This window comes from Panthera leo, chromosome B1, assembly GCF_018350215.1.
Source record: "Panthera leo isolate Ple1 chromosome B1, P.leo_Ple1_pat1.1, whole genome shotgun sequence".
In the NCBI taxonomy this organism is placed as follows: Eukaryota; Metazoa; Chordata; class Mammalia; order Carnivora; family Felidae; genus Panthera; species Panthera leo.
In genome coordinates this window covers 25,677,190-25,695,719 of record NC_056682.1, presented here as the reverse complement: position 1 = coordinate 25,695,719, position 18,530 = coordinate 25,677,190, and the positions used below count along the sequence as shown (strand labels likewise).

At 43.0% G+C, this 18,530-nt stretch overlaps 1 protein-coding gene across 2 annotated transcripts in view; it reads right to left on the bottom strand.

Moving 5' to 3' along the window:
- The window catches only part of LONRF1 (LON peptidase N-terminal domain and ring finger 1), a 37,724-nt gene extending 26,679 nt beyond the window's left edge, over positions 1 to 11,045 (bottom strand). The window contains exons 1-2 of one of the 2 annotated variants that reach the window (XM_042934411.1): positions 10,242 to 11,045; positions 327 to 445 (exon numbers count right to left, since the gene is read on the bottom strand). In XM_042934411.1, the coding sequence (XP_042790345.1) occupies positions 327 to 445; positions 10,242 to 10,956 (834 nt within the window). In that variant the 5' untranslated portion in view covers positions 10,957 to 11,045. The remainder of the gene's footprint in view (positions 1 to 326; positions 446 to 10,241) is intronic. The other variant, XM_042934410.1, reaches the window with a different exon arrangement.
- Positions 11,046 to 18,530: the final 7,485 nt, after the last annotated feature.

Sequence of the window (18,530 nt, the reverse complement as noted above, 5' to 3'; positions counted from 1 at the left end):
CCTTCATCAGTTTTCAGTTTGGCTCCACCTTTACAACGTGACCAGTTTTACGTGACGAAATTCTGTATAATAAGATCTCTTATTTTATTTTATTTTTCCCTCTGTGCCTGAATTCAGGCTGTTCTTTAGTTAGGAAATAGAGGTCTCTTATAATTAAAAAAATTGTTAGATAGCCATCCACTCAAAATATTAACCCTAGATTTCTAGAGCTCCGTATACTTTAAGAGTCAATCAATCTATTCTGTTAAAACTTATAACCATAACTTAATGCATGCTGCCTACAGGTTAAACTTGAAACGTATGCAAATGTGAAACAGTAACTTTACCTCAGGCCAATTTGGCAGTTCCAAGAGAACTGCATTTAAATCTTCTATGGCTGCTTTAAACTCTTGGAGACCAGCATATGATTCCGCTCGGTAAATTTTGAGAGTCACATCGCTGGGCTCTGAAACACACATTTTATAAAGGTTTATTTTAAAAATATTATTGTATAATCTACAAAATACATACCAGATTAAGAACTGACTTAGTGATTCCAGCCAATAACCACAAAAGTACAATACAGGTGCAACCCACTTACATGGTGAGTTTTATCTAGAAGTTTCATCACATGACTATTAAGTAGATAATGTGAGCACAGGGAATGATGGTTTTTAAGAACTGGAAATATTTTCTAATATGAATAATCACCTTAAAGAAAATGAATGTTTTCTTAAAATAGGGCATTCTATACAAATTTGAAAAACAGGTCTTAGATGTTTAAAGATTTATCTTTCAAAGATAAACCTTATGCTAGGATAAATCTTAATTTTTTATACCTTAAATTCTAAGTCCTTACTTATAAACAACCATATATGTAACTAGTTCACACTGTACAAGGACTGACCAAGACTGTCTTAGGCTCAAACTAGTAACAAAGACCAACCAAGGCTCAAACTTATGAGGGTATACAATGGCCCTGATTCCGGAGGAAATGGGGTGAGAATTTAAGAGGTCAAAATTTGAATTCCTGCCATTTGCAAAAACTGGTATTGGATCATCCCAAAACAGATTTAATTTCAAGTATTTCTGAGGAAAAAAGCTTTGTCGATAATTTCACTACTACCCTCTACATCTTTACCTGAGAAACCAAAGTAGTATTCAGAATTTTGGTTAGCTGGTTCACCTATGATACTATAATCAATTACTGTAGGTACACAGATTGTAAAACTGAAGTCTGAGCCAGAAACTAATTTTCAGTGCATCTAGACAAAATTAATCTGACTTTTCTTTTAAAGCTATTCATCTTTGAAGCCTTCAAAAATGAATGCTTACCAACTAAAGCTTTCATCATGAAAAGGGCATAAAGACCCATAATGCCTCATTAAAAAGAAAAAAAAAACCCACTAATAAAACTCCCCAAGAGCTCCTTGGTTTACTCTAGTTTTTAAAGGACTGCTTTCCTACAGGTAAGTCTCAACAATGAAATTGGCCTTTTTCAGCTGATGCTTAAGAATTGGAACTAAGTATCTCAGGAAAATATTTCATGCTTCCCAAATAAAAAAGACATGTCTAGAATATTTTGTCTTTTGTTTCTTAAAGTAATATAATTGGAAACCATTATCTCTGAACAAAAGCACATGGAAAGTGAAAGCTCAGTATGATTCATCATCAGGCAAGAATGAAGAGTCCTGGCACAAAGCTTGACCCTGTAGGTGTTCAAAAGATTTTGTTTTATCCCCATTTTATCCCTTGAAGAGCTTACAATCTAATTAGAAATGTTTATTTTATTGTGAAATGGGATCATGTAATCCTCATTTGACAAACACAACTGGAGTTCAGAAAACGGAGAGCAGCGTGCCAAAATAGTCCAAGAATGAGTAGTCAACGCAAAAGCATCTAAAACCCCGAGCCGTAAAGGACTGCTCACCCAGAGCTGGGGTGCTTCCAGTAGCCTCCTTAAGACCCCCTCCTCTGCTCCAGCACCTCAGAGAGAGGGAGTTCACTGATGCAAATCCTTGACTTTGCCAACTTTACATCCTTCAATTCTTCAATCTGACCCTGGTCTTTTCCAGTCTTACTGCTAACAGCTTTTGTTAAGGGTCCAGACCCACATCTCTATGATTTTTGCAACAGCTTGCTAACTGCTCTCACTGCCTCCATCCGGTTTTACCCTACTATATCCTCACCATCCACAAGATCAGATGGGTATTTAGTACAACAGACCAATCCCTACACACCCGGCATCTGCCCATCCCTTCAGCCTTTCTTCCTGCATGGTCAACCTCCCCCTTTGGGCTCCAGTAATACCTAAGCTCACCCTGCCCCACACGTGCCATTCTATTTCATGCCTCCTTCCTTTGCTCACAGAAGTCCCTCCTTGTCACAGCTCTGCTTCAGTGCCGCCCTGCTGCCCCATGGTCTGGGGAACGGTTTCTCATCCAGCACGACTCCGCTCAGCAGTCTCTTCTCAAGATGCTTTATCCTGAGCCTGCCTTCACTTGGCACATCGCAAGGATCAGGAGCAGCAGCCCTGAGGTCACACCGCCTGGGTTCAACTCCAGGCTCCTCCACTTGCTCGGCATGACTGGGACAAACTGCCAAACACCTCTGTACTGTTTCCTCAGCTATAAAATTGAGGATTTTTTAATTTTTTTTTTTAACGTTTATTTTTTTTTGAGACAGAGAGAGACAGAGCATGAACGGGGGAGGGGCAGAGAGAGAGGGAGACACAGAATCGGAAGCAGGCTCCAGGCTCCGAGCCATCAGCCCAGAGCCCTACGCGGGGCTCGAACTCACGGACCGCGAGATCGTGACCTGAGCTGAAGTCGGACGCTCAACCGACTGAGCCACCCAGGCGCCCCTAAAATTGAGGATTTTTTAAAAAAATCATTTGTGTTTAAGAAACACCACTTGGTGTATACTACTCTAGATGACTTACACCTTCAGAACAATCCTCTTTGGGTCTAGCATTATCCACATTCTCATAGATAAGGAAACCAAGCACAGAACTTAAGTACCTGGCCCATGATACAAAAACTGAGAAGTGGAGGATTCAAGATTCTCTCAGGCAGTCCGGCTCCAGGGTACTCGCTTGCACTTCTATGCAGATAACAGCATTTACCTCCCAGGACTACTCCAGTGCAAGTTAACGTATGCAAAACACAACAGGCTTGGTACCTTGTAAGTTTCACTGTACGATCATGTTCCTTCACTCTATGTCCACTGCATTCATTTTAAAATCCATTTTTGAGCTCCCTCCATTATTTCCTGTCTTTGTGTTCTCAAATCCTGGCTTTGCTAAATGTTTGCTGAACAAGGGGAAATTCATTAAAATCTGTCCCCTTATGCTCCTTAATTCATGCACCCATTTTCTCTTAGACCTAGTAATATCGTGAGTCACCAGGCAAACTAAGAAAATGAAATAAAATTCTGCTACACATCTGAGGAAATCAGGTCTTTAGCAATCTGAGGAATTTCACGGGCTGAGGAACTTTCTCCGGAGTTCCAATTCCTCATCTTTGTTCTAATCCTTAGGGGTAAATGGTCAGTAACGGGTCTATGGGTTGTTTCCTTAGTTCATCTTTAAGAAACTTTGTTTCAGATTATAAAAGTTATAAAATATTTATTTATAAAAATTTGAAAAATATACAATATTAAGAAATAAAAACCTTTCTCCCCATCATAAAGAAATAACTAGTATTGGCATAAAACATACATTTCTCCTCTGTGTGTAGATTATATTTGTAATTTTATAGTTTTATGAAATCTACCATATATACAGTTTATAACCTGCTTTTTTGCCAATGTCATTAAATTCACATGATTTTTAATGGTCGCAAAGTATTCTACCATGCTCACAATTTAAAAATGTCCAACTAAGCATTTACTTCCAATGTTTGCTAATATAAAAAGTACTATCATGAACATCTATCTGTATGCCTTTACATTATCTGCTTATTTCCTTAGTCACGGTCTACAAAGATGAATGGCAAAGTTTTCAATACATTCTGCTAACCCTCCTTTTATAAAAACTTATTTTATATTCCCACAAGCTATGTATTTTTGTTTCCTAGAAAAATACAAAAAAATTTATTTTAATGTGCTTAAACTTTAATCAGTTTGACCTTTACAATATATATTTATTGATTACTTAGATTGTGTATGCGTAAGAATAAACATTCCATGTTCATAATCTTTTACTTGTTGTTCGGAGTGTTTTTTTCTTGGATTTCTGTATTGAGCTATTTCAACAATTTCAGCAGCTAACCAAAATGCCAAATTTCTTTGCTTCGATTACTTTTTCAAGTTCAGTATGGTAGGACTTTGTTATCATAAACTAAAAGCTGCCAATTGACAAGTTATTAGGGAGTGATTAATAAAGTCCAGGAATAGTAACTGGCATACTTAAGATCATAACCACTGGATTCAGAACATCTGGTTGAGATCCACTTTGGACAGTCTATCTTACTCTTTAAACCTCAGTCTCCTCGAGGACCTAGAGAATGCTGGTGACACATCTTCTGACTGTCGTGAAGACTACGTAAGACCACGCATGTTGACAACACAATGCCTGCCACACAAATGCTCAATAAACGTTAGTATTACAAAACATTTCTAAATAAGTTGGATAGCAGTGAGATTTGCTCTTGATACAAGGCATTAGGAAAAGTACTTTCTTTTATCCAAATAGATCTTTGCCAGTGAGCAACATCTTTAGGGATCAGTAGTGCAGACTGAACAAAAGGAGAAGAGGGGCGCCTGGGTGGCTCGGTCAGTTAAGCGCCAGACCCTTGATCTTGGCTCAGGTCATGATCTCTGGTCTGGGAGTTCAGCCCGCATCTGGCTCTGCACTGGCAGCATGGAACCTGCTTGGGATTCTGTCTCTCTCTCTGCCCCAAACCCTAATGTATGTACGTGGCATGCGCACACACACTCTCTCAAAATAAGTAAGTTAAAAAAAAAGAGGGACGCCTGGGTGGCTCACTCGGTTAAGAGTCCGACTTCAGTTCAGGTCATGATCTCACGGTTGGTGAGTTCGAGCCCCGTGTCAGGCTCTGTGCTGACAGCTCAGAGCCTGGGGCCTGTTTCAGATTCTGTGAGACCCTCTCTCTCTGCCCCTCCCCGACTCGTGCTCTCTCTCTCTCAAAAATAAATAAACATTAAAAAATGAGAGAGAGAGAGGAAGGTGAAGAAAAAAAAAAGAGAGGGAGGAGAAGAAAAAAAAAGACTGATCCTATTCTACCAAAGTGGGGGAAATCTGAACAGAAGTTTCCGTATTGCATTTTAGAGTCTAAGTCATTCATCTTGTACAGTAAAACACAGTACAATTTTGAAAAATATCTCTACAATGTGAGTGGTAGAATACTATATAAATTCATTTAAAATTTCACATGAATATATCTAAGCCTCTTAGAAATATTCCACTAAACAGAAAAACAATTCTGAATATACCAAAGGTTAATGTACAAATAACTAGAAATCTAAGACAGTGGAGTTTTGATAAATTTTTCATTGTCTGATGAATCAAAAAAGATAAAAAATGGCATTATTTAAAACAGAAAATATCATATTTACATAACCCCTTTTCCCATCTTCTGTATCAATAAGAGTATGCCATTTAACTGATCCTTGTAGTGATGCTGAGGCACTGCAAAAATCCTCAAACTTAAGTTAAAGTAACATCCTTAAAGAAAGGATGAATCAAAGATCTACCACGTTATAGGCTCTGTTTGTTAGAGGTCAATTGAGCAATATAAACCCCTGTTGTAGTGATTTTCAATAAATACCAATTTGCTGCAATTTTAAAGGAAACACACAGAAAAATACACATTCTGTAAGGACAGATATTTTATTCTGTTCACTTCTATATTTCCAGCACCTAAAACAATGCCGTTTATGTACTAAGTACTCAGTAAGTATCTACTGAAAAGACAGTATGGATACTTGAGATTTGATTTATATGCTAATTTTTTTTGAAAGAGGGAGAGGGACAGAGGGAGAGAGAATCTTAAGCAGGCTCCACACTAAGTGCGGAGCCCAAGGGTGTCCGACCCAGGGCTGGATCCCAGGGCCCCGGGATCATGACCTGAGCTGAAATCAAGAGTTAGATGTTCAACCAACTGACCCACCCAGGGGCCCCTATATGCTAATTTTTTATATCAATTTTAGTCTTAGAAGCAATATCCACTGCTTCTACCTTTCAGTTCCAACTTGGTTATTTACTTGCCTCAAGAAGTCACTGAAAAGTCTTGCAGCTCCCATCTTCAGTCTGTGAATTAGCAATGCGAAAGCTGCCCTCCTAAATCACATGAGCCTTCCTAAGGATCAGTTAAGATAATGGAAATGAAAATATTTTGTCAACTAGGAAACATCACATAAACGTCCAAGTGTTTACAGTTTCAAGTGTCTTACAGAGTAACTTAGGACACGCAGAAGTTTACTGATAAAATAAATTGAAACTTCTTCACATTAACCTAGTTAAGATATTAAACACCTTCATATCTTCTTTAAATGTATTCAGTAGATACCTATAATCTATTCTTTTTATAACTAAAGCCTTGCAGTATCTGTATTTTATCGATGTATGCTAAAAATGTTACTAATTCACATATACAGGCTAGAATCAAGATTCAGCCCTCACTCGGGTAATATTATTAATGTGGTAGACAGAAAAGAATAGGACTTGACATTACAAAGTTTAGATTTTAATTTTAGCCAAATCGCCTTCTGGCTGTAGCACAACTTTCATATTTTAAAAACATTTTTGTTACTATTTACTAGGCATTTATTCTCCCAACAGCCCTAGGTAGCTGTTACTACTGGTATCTATCTTTCAGATACCATTCTCGCTTTTTCAGATAAGGAAACCAAAACAGACGGGTTAGACAACAGGCCCAAGGTCAGAGAGTAAGTGGAAGGTTGCCCTGGGGTTCAAACGGAGGCAGTCAGCTAGCTTTAACCACTAGGCCACACTGCACCTCCACTTCTAGATGCCTCAGTTTCCTTCTGAGGATTCTTTGTGAAGACCAAATGATATAAAAAATTTTTTTAAATGCTTAATAGGTAAGCATTTAATTAATTAACTACATAATTAATTTTAAAGACAAAAATTTACAAGTATTTTAAATACACTATTCTCCCCCTTATGACCTTTATTTTTTCTTTTAATCAGTTCAAACTGTTACTTATACGGTTCTTTGGGTGAGAGGGGTGTACACGGGGAAGAGGCAAGCCAGTGTACAAATTTATTAAAAATAAAAGGAAAATAGCATAGCAAAGTGAGATCACTTCAATAGGCTCTTATGTATAAAGATTCAATGTAGAAAAAGACTTTTACATAATATTCCTGAATACTAAAGAGACAGAAAGTTATGAAACATCTGAGAGTTAATACCAAAAGATCAATAGATTAAATGTTATCTAAATATATTTCAATTCAACAGAAACTTATGTAATCTCAATGGGAAACTTCTGATTTTGGCAAAGGTTTTCAAGCTTGCCTTTCTTGTCAACAGGGATAAATTTGGACGGGTGTGGGCTAACTGTAGACTAGATTATCTTTTTCTAGTTAATAGTATTTAGTTCTTTCATCATAAGAATTCTATGAAGAAATTATAGTGGTCTTTCTTCTCATCAGCAATAATGAAAAGTATCTATCATTAGTAACCACAGAACTGTACAATTATATAAACACATTTCAAATGCCTATCTAGCAAACTAGCTGACTCTGAAAAGCTAAAGCCTAATAATACAGATATATAACTCTACTAAACATTTTTATTTACCCCATATATTGTTAAACACTTGGTATCTATAGTTGACCAACTACAATTTGTTAGCTCTAAGGTTTCTTTTTTTTTCCTTCCCACTTTGCACTAAAAATTTAAGGGATGAAAAAAATTTTTCTTCATTAGTAACATTCAGACACACTTTTCCATATGGAATTCATGACTTTTGAAAGACCTCAGAGAATAAGGGAAAAGAAGCCAATGAGGTGAAAGTCAAAAGACTTGAGTTCTAGTTCTGCCACAGTAAGACTTAAGTAGCTAAATAGGCAAAATCCCCGTGGGCAGTCCATGCAAATTGGAAAAAGGAGAGAAAAGGTCTTTTTTTTTTTTTTTTTTTTCCTGTTAAAAAAAAGGTCTTCAACCCAAGGCCCAGAGTCTTCCTTAATTAAAAGATTACTGGTTAGAGAATATTATGCCAGACCTTAATTAGTAAATGTGCTCACTGTTCTATAGATTAGGATACGAATTTTTATGAAGTGTCTAATTTAACAGGTCAAATTAGTAATTAATACTGCATAGTGCTGTCCATAAGTTTCATCCTTTGTTTTATACGAGTGACAGGAAGGAAGGAAGGAAAGAAAAAGAGAAAGAAAGAGAAAAAGAAAGAAAGAAAGAAAGAAAGAAAGAAAGAAAGAAAGAAAAAAGGAAAGAAAGAAAGAGAAACTTCCCTGGAAATTTATATCAAACACTTTCATTGGGTGAGCTATAAGGGCAGAATGGGCCCTGGTGCAACATTTAGGAGAAATGGAGAATATGATGTTGCCTCTAAAACCAGCTAGCTGTGTGACTTTGGACAAGTCATTTCACTGCCCTAGCTTCTGCTTCATTGTTGAAATGAGGCCCATGGCCTAGATGGTTTGTGCTTCCTTACTCATGCTCCATTTACCCAGAGAGGCAGAGCTGTCTGTATTAGAATTCTGTATTCCAAATACTGTTGTTCTCTTTCCTTCTATCATTCTATTCCATTTTATAACTGCCTACACTTCCCATAAAGATACTGAAAGACTATGAACATGTGCCAAGTTTATGCTTTGAACTCCAAAGGTATTAAATAACTCAATGTATTGTCACTAGTTCAAAATGACTAAGCACTTAGGATAAAAGACCTGCAAAAAGATCGTTTTGGTGACACAGTTTATAAATTTACCTAATACCGGTTTATATTTTAGACGTCTGTTTTCTCGGGGATAATTCCCTCAAGCATTATTCCATGCCAATAAAGACACTACTCTTGCAATATACTTACTTAACACAAGGTTTAACAGTGACACTATTGACATTTTGGGCCTGACAACTGTGAGGGAGGCTGTCCTGTGCGCTGTAGGATGTTAGCATCCCTAGCCTCTACCCACCACATGTACCAGCACTACACCCACAAGGGGTGTCTCCAGTTATCACCAGATATTGCTCTAGATAATGTCCCCCGGGGCGGGGGGGCTGCTAAAATACCTCCGGTAGAGAACCACCGATTGACTTAAAGAAGTCTTCATTTCACCTAGGTAAGTCCGGCAGGGTCCCCTTTGGCAGCCTGAAACCACCTTAAGAGTGCTAACCTAGGTTAAGAAGCCAATGCTGCTTCTTGGAGGCAAAGAAACAAACAAAAGACCTAAAAGGCTTTTCCCCACAGCTTGATCAAGAGTGGAAAAGCAAACAAAAGCGTGTCAAAGAACTCGATGAGACTACCTCTTTTTCTTTACCGAGAACTAGGAGTGCTCGGAAAGTAAGCACGCGTGTGTTTATGAAATAAGTATTATTTGAAATAGGCAGGTAAACCATCAAGAGCAACCAAGGTTGCAGACGTTTCAGGTAAGACCTAACACCCCCGGGCAGCTCCGACACCCGCCCCAAGCCCAGTGGCCGGCGGGGCCTCCCGGAGCTGGGTGCGGGCGCCGAGCTCCCGCCACGCCCACCGGACGTCACCCGTTACACAACCCCCCCCCCCACCCAGCTTATGCAATTCTGCCCTCCCGCGGCTTCAACTGCCCCAATGACTTTCGTGCGAGACGACGGTAAACGTTGCACGCCTATCCTCCGGTGGGGAGATCCTCTCCCCGCCCCGGCTGTCGTTTGCCGGCGGCGGGCCCGGCCCGGCCGGCCAATTACCGGAAAGAGCGCGGCAGGAAGCGAGCGGCCGCTCGGGCTCGCCCAACTTCCACCCCATCCCGCGCTCCGGCGGCCTCCACCGGGCCACCCGCTCCGCTCGGGACGCTCGCTTCAGACCGCAGGGCCGCGGCCAAGGGAACCCCGAGCCTGCGCGCCCCTCCCCGCGCCGCGTCACAGTCGGTTCCAAAGGCGATCCCCATTGTGACCGAAGCACCCCGGGGCGCCGCCCCCTCCCACACGCTCGAGGACCCCGAAACCCCACGCACGGGAGTCAGGCAGCCTCGGGGAGGCAGAGACGCCGGGCAGCCAGCCCGTCGGGGAAAGGAGGGTGGGGTCGCCCGGGCCCACGCCGCATCCCCGCTCGGTCACCTGCTCGAAGCGCCTCGCAGGCGGCGGCCAGGGCCTCCCGGTAGCGCCCCTGGTGCAGCAGCTCCCCGAGCCGGCCGGCCGCGCGGGCTCGCTCCCGCTGGCCCGGGAACCACTTCTCCGCCAGGTGGTTGAGGACGACGCTGGTTCTGAAGCCCGAGGCGGCGATGGCGGCGGCCAGAGGCGGCGGCCGCGGGGTGGTGCCCTCAGCATCTGTGGCGGCGGCGGGCGGCAGCCGGTCCCGGCAGAGGCGGCAGCGGGCGCGGAGCTCTCTCCGCAGGCAGCGACGGCAGTAGCTGTGGCCGCAGGGCACGGTCACCGGCTCGCTCAGGAAGCCCCGGCAGCCCAGGCAGCTGAGCAGCCCGCCTGCGCCGGGGTCCGCGCTCGCTCCGAGGGTCGCGCTCCAGCCCAGCCCGTGGCGAAGCCGGTAGTTGAGCACCAGGCAGTCCACCAAGGTGCCGAGGCACTCGGGCCTGACCGGGGCCCCGCGGCGCAGCGCCGCCGCGTACGCCTCCAGCGCTCCCTTCAGGTGGCCGCCCAGCGCCAGCAGCTCGCCGCGGCGGAGCAGCAGCTCCCAGCGCTCCGACTCCGCCGCCGCGCGCTCCAGCCGGTCGCCGCTGCCGCCGCCCACTTCCCAGAACCGGCCCCGGCTCCGCGGCGTGGGGGCCATCTCCCGGCTCCCTCCGGGGGAGCTCCTCGCCACGACCGGAGAAGACATGGCCCGCGGAGGGCTGCTCCTCCGCCGCCGCCCGCCGCCACGGTCGCGGAGCCTCCGGGGCGCGCGGCTCCGCACGCGGCCCGCGAGCTGGGGGGCGTGGCGCGCGGACACAGCGGGGCGGCGCGCGCCCGGGAAGCCCCGGGGGCGGGGCCTGGCGGGCGCGGGGCGGGGCGGGGCTTCGCTAAAGCGCCCGGGACTCCCCCGCACGGCCGGCGCCCCGGTCCCGGAGGAGCCTCGCGCCTGGCCCCGCCCCCTGCGAAGCCCCTCCTGGGGAGGAACGCGAGGTCAGATGATCCCCCAGCGGGGATCTAATTGGCTTCTCCCGAAACTGGGGCCTGGCTAGTAATTGAACAAAGCCTCTTGGAACCCAGGCCTCCGCCCCTGTCGCCAATCCGCGGGACAACTACCCTCACCTGCCAAGGCTTTTCTTCTGATGCTTGCTTGGTGGGCGGTTTTTCTGCTAGGCGTCTGGCCTCCCGGGACTAAAGCCCAGATCACCAACATTCTCCTGACACACCGGGCTTCCTGAGTGGCGACTCGCTCCCTTTTCCTGGCCGGCGGGAGCCTCCCCGAGTAGTAGTCAGGTGCATGTCTGCATTTTTTTATGCCCAAGTTACAGATGGACATGTAGAGGCAGAGGGCCTAGGAATGCGCAAAGTCAGTCTGATGACTTTGTGACTCCTCAAGTCTAGACTAGGTCAACTTTAGAAACAAAATAACCCCACCCATGTACCTGAGCCGACTCCCTCCAGAGGGCAAGACAGTTTTCTATGGTGGCAAGTTACTGCTGCTTTTCCGCTTTAAAACCCACCCCCACCTCGAGGAAGAAAGCCCACAGGTTCCCAAGGTATCAGACGTACTCTTTACATCGCATTCGGGGCTCCACAGCTGGCTAAGTCCTATGTTTGGCATTTTTAAAGAGAAAACACCAGGATGAATAGTTTTCATAAGGCGGTCACAATACCACTACAACCCAAGTATTGCCAACAGAAGAAAAAAGACAATCTGGGTTTTGTATAATGGATTATATTTCCTTTAAACTTGATGTCAGCGAGTGTAAAGCTCTCAGCTGAAAATACAGATTTAATTATAGGCTACTAGAGTGTTAATGCTGGAAGTGACTTAGAACTTTTAGTCTTTTTTCAAATGGTTAGAAACAATGGCCCAGAGAGGGAAGGTTACTTGTCTCTAATCACACAGCTAATAATATACAGAGGCCCTGCTCTCTTCTCTCATTTCACTGTTGGGTTACTATGTTAGATCTTAGAAATATATTACATGAGATTTTCAAAATAAAGGAAGTTGGTAAATGGAATGTTAACCTGAGCATGCTATGCCTGAAATTGGCTAACGTTTAATTAACATCCTTCTTTATATGGAACAGGCAGTTGGGCTCAAAACTGCTTTGAGTTACATATGTTTTTACTACACAATGAGCAAATCCTGTAACTTCAGAAAAGATGTAGATCTATTGCCCTAAAAGGAACAAGGAAAAAGCTAGCTGAGGAAAAATTGAGGCTTCTGTTCCAACAGGACACAGAAGCAAACAGGTTCATGTACCATCCACATGGCACCTGAAACAAATTGTGGCCAAGATACAGGAGCAACTCCTCATCATTTGAGGTGGGGAATATTGGGATTAATTCATAAGCATAACCTTGAATTTAATGCTAACCTCCCTACCATGGTACTACCCCCCCCTTCGATAAGCAGAAGAATGACTTCACACGGATGCTCACATACTCATTTAAGACTTGAAACCCTAAGTGGTTAAATAAATATCCATATGTAGGTGGATATTGAGTTTTTGTGATACATTCCGGTCCTTAACAACAGCTTGCAAAATGTACAATAGTAAATACTTCATACATAAGTTCATGATTATACACAAAGTATAACAAATTCATAAATATGCTTATATTTCTTATCACATACAGTTCAAATCTGGTTTTATTAGGGAATTTCCCCCAAAAGTAAAATGTATGGTTCAGAAAATAGTGTGAAGTATCATTTGTCCTTTGGAGCTTCTCTCCCTAATAAATGTGACAGATAACCACATCTGATTCTGGTGTGAAATGAAGTGGTACAATTACAATAATGTGAGAGGGGAAAAAAAATGGGACTGTGGGAGGAATCTTGCCGTGATCTCCTTGGCATTTGTGAATGGTTATAATTCATGTTTGCTGGTTTATACATTTACATAACTGGTTCTCATTTATGTAACTTATTTATGTAAGAGGCTGTACTGCCTCTGTGGCCTTTGTGTGCTGCACAATTTCCCTCTGAAACAGGAAGTCTGGGGCAAGACAATCACCGGCTCGAGACAGGTCCTTCTTCCATCATTCCGTGCCACCACAAGAGGATATGCACTTTGATGTGACTGCTTTTTAGATTAAGAGGAGAGGAAAATTAGTACCTTTCTTCATTCACGTTCTAAAATTCGGACTTTGGTCTCTGGCTCACCCGGCAGGCTGCAGTTGGAGAAGAGGGAGCCGGTGAAATACCCCCCGGGGGCCAGGAGGAGAACACTAAGGGTGAAGCTCTCCTCTCTCTTCCTCCGAGCATTACTTGCTTCTGTCTCAGCTAACCAAGTAGTAAAATCATGAGATTTGTATTTCATTTCAGTTTTTTAGTGTTGTCTTCTAAAATAGATCAGTTATGTAAGAGAGTAAGAAGAAAAGCATATCTGTTTCCTAATTTGGAAAATGCTTATCACCATCATTCCGTTCATATCCCTGCCCTCCCCCGCCACACCAGAAGGAGACTTTTCCTGATATAGTTAGGTAAACTCCTATTTAAGAATAACGTAACATAGTGCTTTTCCTGGACACGAGTCAGCTGAAGATGTGTATTTGAGCCTTTTTTTTTTTTTTTTTTTTTTTTTTTTTGCCGTGGGTGAATTTACCATTTGTTTCTTCACATTCTTACCATTAAAAAAGACTGAATTTGAGCTTTAAAGAGCCAAGCAAAATGATGTCCTCTTCCTGATTTATTTCATCTGGTTACATCCTAGTCAATGCATTGGAAACCGTAAACTCTAAAGTCCAATATAATCAGTATACACCTAATAGCATATCTGTACATAATGCACAGAAGAAAAGGTCTTCAGAGATCACCTCTCCTACCCCTTATTTTTATGTGGATGAGAACACGGAGATCTGAGAAGCTCCTGGTTTAATGGAAGTCATAATGGAGAGGCAATGCAGAGACCTGGTGCTGACCGTATTTGTCCCTCTGTGTCTGAGAGGAAGTCGTCTGGCTGCCCTGAGAGAGCCTCATTTGCCATCTGTAAAATGAGGGAATGGAACGATCTCTTGGGTGCCTCTACTTCTGGAGCTGAGCCCCAGGGGTTTGTTTGAACACAATGAGAGGAGGCAGAGAGGCTTCCAAGCTCAGGAACACAGCAACGTGACACCTGATGAAAATGTAATAGCAGAGGGAAGGCTGAGAATAGAAAAGGAGGGTATCAGGAAGCACACTTTGTTGATACACGCCCAGCCCCGTCCAGGGGAGGGGGAACCAGTCTCTGGGACATGAACACTTTTTGTCACAGGACAGGGATCCCCCCACCACACGCACTTCCTCGCCCCTACTGTAATTCCGTGAGAGGCTGGAGGAAAGTCTGGGGGGGGGGGGTGGTTATATAACTTGGGCATTTGTGGGGAAGTTTATATAAGATGCTAAAAATACAGTATATGATTGCTATAATGGTGTTCTAAGTGAAAAGCCCTAATGAGGACAACCTGAGTAGGTTAAATAGAGGTGATGCTAAGTAGATGCCGAAACCCAATCGTCTGCAATGACTACTGTCTAACCAAGTGCAGTTTACTACTGATTATTAAAATATTCTGCTATCCTCATGGGGAACAATGTCAGTGTGCCAAAGGGGCACCACCCTTACCATGGGCACCATTCTTAATTCTTCTTTCCAATACTCAAAAGAATCTAGAAATACTAAGTATGTAACCCATATTCCATTTCATGGTAGTCAAATTGATAAAATGAATGTATTTCCCAGTATCAAGCTGTTAAAAAAGAAATAGATGCAGGAATAAATGCCATGTATTATTCAACAAGTTCTAAGAATTAACCACATATGAATTCCTCTGGTACTTTCTCTCCTCCTCCCTTGTCCGCACCCTGCCCCCACGCACTTAGCACTTACCATCATCTGACATGTTATATTTATATAGAGATCTATATTATTTGTCTGTATCCTGGAGAATGTAAACTCCTCAAGAGCTAGGATTTTCTGCCCATCCTGTTCACTGATGTGTCTCTAACACCTAGGGCACTGAAAAGACCCTAGCTAGTCACTGTTGAATGAGTCACCGACAAATTATGATACCACCTAATATTCTTCATTCTTGTTAGTGATGGACACACATTTACCATTAAGACAGTAGGACAATTTATTTTCTACATTTCTCCTCTCCTTCTCTCATACCTCCCACCTGGTCTGCCAGAAAAGTTTTTGGGTTCTGCCTGCAGATTGTATTGACAATCTGACCCCTCCTCACTGCTCACTCTGCCCCCTAACCTTTTGCTCCCTCCCATCCCCCCTCCACACTCCCCGCAGTCACCCTGGCCCAGGCTATCAACATTTCTCCTCCTAAAATAACCAGTTTGGGTATTTTTTAAAAAGTGTTTGTTTGTTTGTTTGTTTGTTTGTTTAAGAGGGAGAGAGCAGAGCTAGCAAGCAGGGGAGATGAAAAAAGGAAAAAGAGAGAATCCCAAGCAGACTCTATGCTGTCAGCACAGAGCCCAATGCAGGGCTCAACCCCACAAACCGTGAGATCATGACCTGAGCCAAAATCAAGAATGGGCCACTTAACCGACTGAGTCACCCAGGTGCCCTGAGTTGTGGTATTCTTTAGAATAAGAGAAATAGTTTTGCAAATGGAAACAGATAAAAAGAAAATTATGTTCAGCAACTATATATACGTATACACAAATCAAGAAATCAAAGAAATATATAGTCGAACAACACAAATTTGAACTGTGCACATCCATTTCCACGTGGATTTTTTTCCCAATTAATACAATACAGTACTCTGAGTGTGTTTTTTCTTATGGTTTTCTTCATACTATTTTCTCTCACTTACTTTATTGTAATAATATAGTATATAATACATGTAACATACAGTATATATGTTAAGCAAATGTTTATGTTAATGGTAAGGCTTCTGGTCAACAGTAGGCCCTCAGTAATTACGTTTTGGGGGAGTCAAAAGTTACACGTGGGTTTTGGACGGCATGGGGGGCGGGTGTCAGTGCCTCTGTCCCCTGCATTGTTCAGGAGGCAACTGTGTACCCATCTAACATAGCAAATGAAGCTTTAATAATTTGAAAAGCACTAATAATCTGGATTGAATCTAGCATTATTACTACTGTTATTTAGAAATGCTTGCTAAAGTGGGAATAGCAGAAAGCCTTTGAAGATTTGAGAAGGCACGGTGGGAAGCCTGTATGGGCCAAAAGATCCTGGAGCCACCCTCAGCTCTGCTCTTTCTTTCATATTTCCCATACACTAGGCTCACAAATCCTTTGCTTCTACCTTCAGAATGTAGCCAGAAGTGCAACGCACTTTTCCCTGGCTCATTTTCAGCTCCTGTGTGACTGTTTCAGAATCTGAGTTATTAAATTGCAAAAATTCAAGATTGTAATTCGTAAAAGAATGGCTGATGTGTATAAAGGGAAATGCTGGAGGAAGTTATCTGGGCGGGGTGGGCATTTAAGCTGGTGAAGGAGATCCGCCAGATTAGGTAGGAAAATACATGTGACTAGATTAGGCCAGATGATCTGTGTCCCAATTTGGTCCACACGTTCTCCAAAGAAGGAGAGATAAGGACCTCAGGTGACGGAAGAGTTCACAACCAGGAGATGAAAATGTACAGATGAGAGAATGAGAGCAAGGACGTAATGGTGGAATGAGCAACAGGTTGGAGGGTTCGGGTTAAGAGAAAACCAGAGGAAGAGGAAGATATGGAATGCTCAGGTGGATGTGCATTACAAACCATCTTTATTCAGGGTGAAGTGCATGCTTTAGGCCAGGCTGGCTTGGGGCCTCGGACAATGGGGAAGGATCTCTTTCTATCCCCTTTCCAATTCTGAAATAGCTAGATGAAGTCACATTCTTTCAAACCTAAGTGAAATAAATTGAGTCTATGACAACATAGACTCTTGTCATCCAGCATGGAAAACTGTCGCAAAAATAAAGGGTTTTGAACAAATTTAAGAATGATGGATACATTAAAATACTACTGAGGGAAGTCAGACTCAAGTGGAGCTTTAGGTTAGCAAGAAAGACAGTGATGCTTTCCCATGATGCACACTTTGGTGCTTTTGTCAATAAGAGAATAATGGGCTGGAGGGTCCAAGGACCTAATCCGGTAAATTGGTTCCTACATTCTTTTTCTTTTTTTTTAACATTTATTTATTATTGAGAGACAGAGAGACAGAGCATGAACAGGGGAGGGGCAGAGAGAGAGAGGAAGACACAGAATCCAAAACACGCTCCAGGCTCTGAGCTGTCAGCACAGAGCCCCTATGTGGGGTTCGAACTCATGAACCATGAGATCCTGACCTGAGCCGAAGTCAGAGTCTTCACCGACTGAGCCACCCAGGTGCCCCTGGTTCCTGCATTCTTATGTGTTGTTCTAATAAGTCCCATCAACTCCCTTAGGAAACCAAATCACAAACACATAATAGCTTCAAATAAAATGCCTTGCAATCAAAAATGTCTTGACTTGAGCTGTTAGCAGATTGTAAAATACAGGAATATGTTCATATTTATCAGCATATGTATTGGTTGATGTTAATTTCTTCTCATTCCTAACTGACTAGCTCAAATGAACTCTGAGAATTCTTGCCACTAATTTAATCTGATTCTGACCCCGATCTCTACAAAATTCAGAACCTGAGATCTCTGACTCTGACTCATTTGTTAGGTGACAACACTTCTGATCCAGCGTGGAGGGAACCAAAGCTTCCCGAAAAGGCATTTATTACCAGGGTAACTTTGCTACAAGTGCCTTTGGCTTTAGAGGATTTATTTGTCCAGGTATCACTTTATCATTCTCCCTATTACATCAACTCAGGCCTAAAAGAATTAGGCCTAACCCATAGAAAGTGCTTCTCCAGATTTAGATCAAACCTTTCTGACCAGAAGAGGCATTTTGAGTAATAGAACAGCTCCATTTTTGTTTCTCCTAAATTTGATGTAGCCAAGTTATTCGGCTCCAAATGTAACTAGACAGCTCAATGCAGCTAGCAAGAGCTGCTTTTACTAAGCTCCCATCTACAGTTGACCCTTGAATAACACAGGTTTGGACTGTGAAGTTCCACGTACAGGAAGCTTCTTTTCCACAGATTCAGTACGGTATTGTAAACGTATTTTCTCTTCCTGACAATTTTCTTCATAACATTTTCTTTTCTGGGGCGCCTGGGTGGCTCAGTCAGTTAAGTATTCACTTCAGCTCAAGTCATGATCCCAAGGTTTGTGGGTTCGAGCCTGGCATCCGGCTCCAGGCTGTCCGCTCAGAGCCTGGAGCCTGCCTCGGATTCTGTCTCCC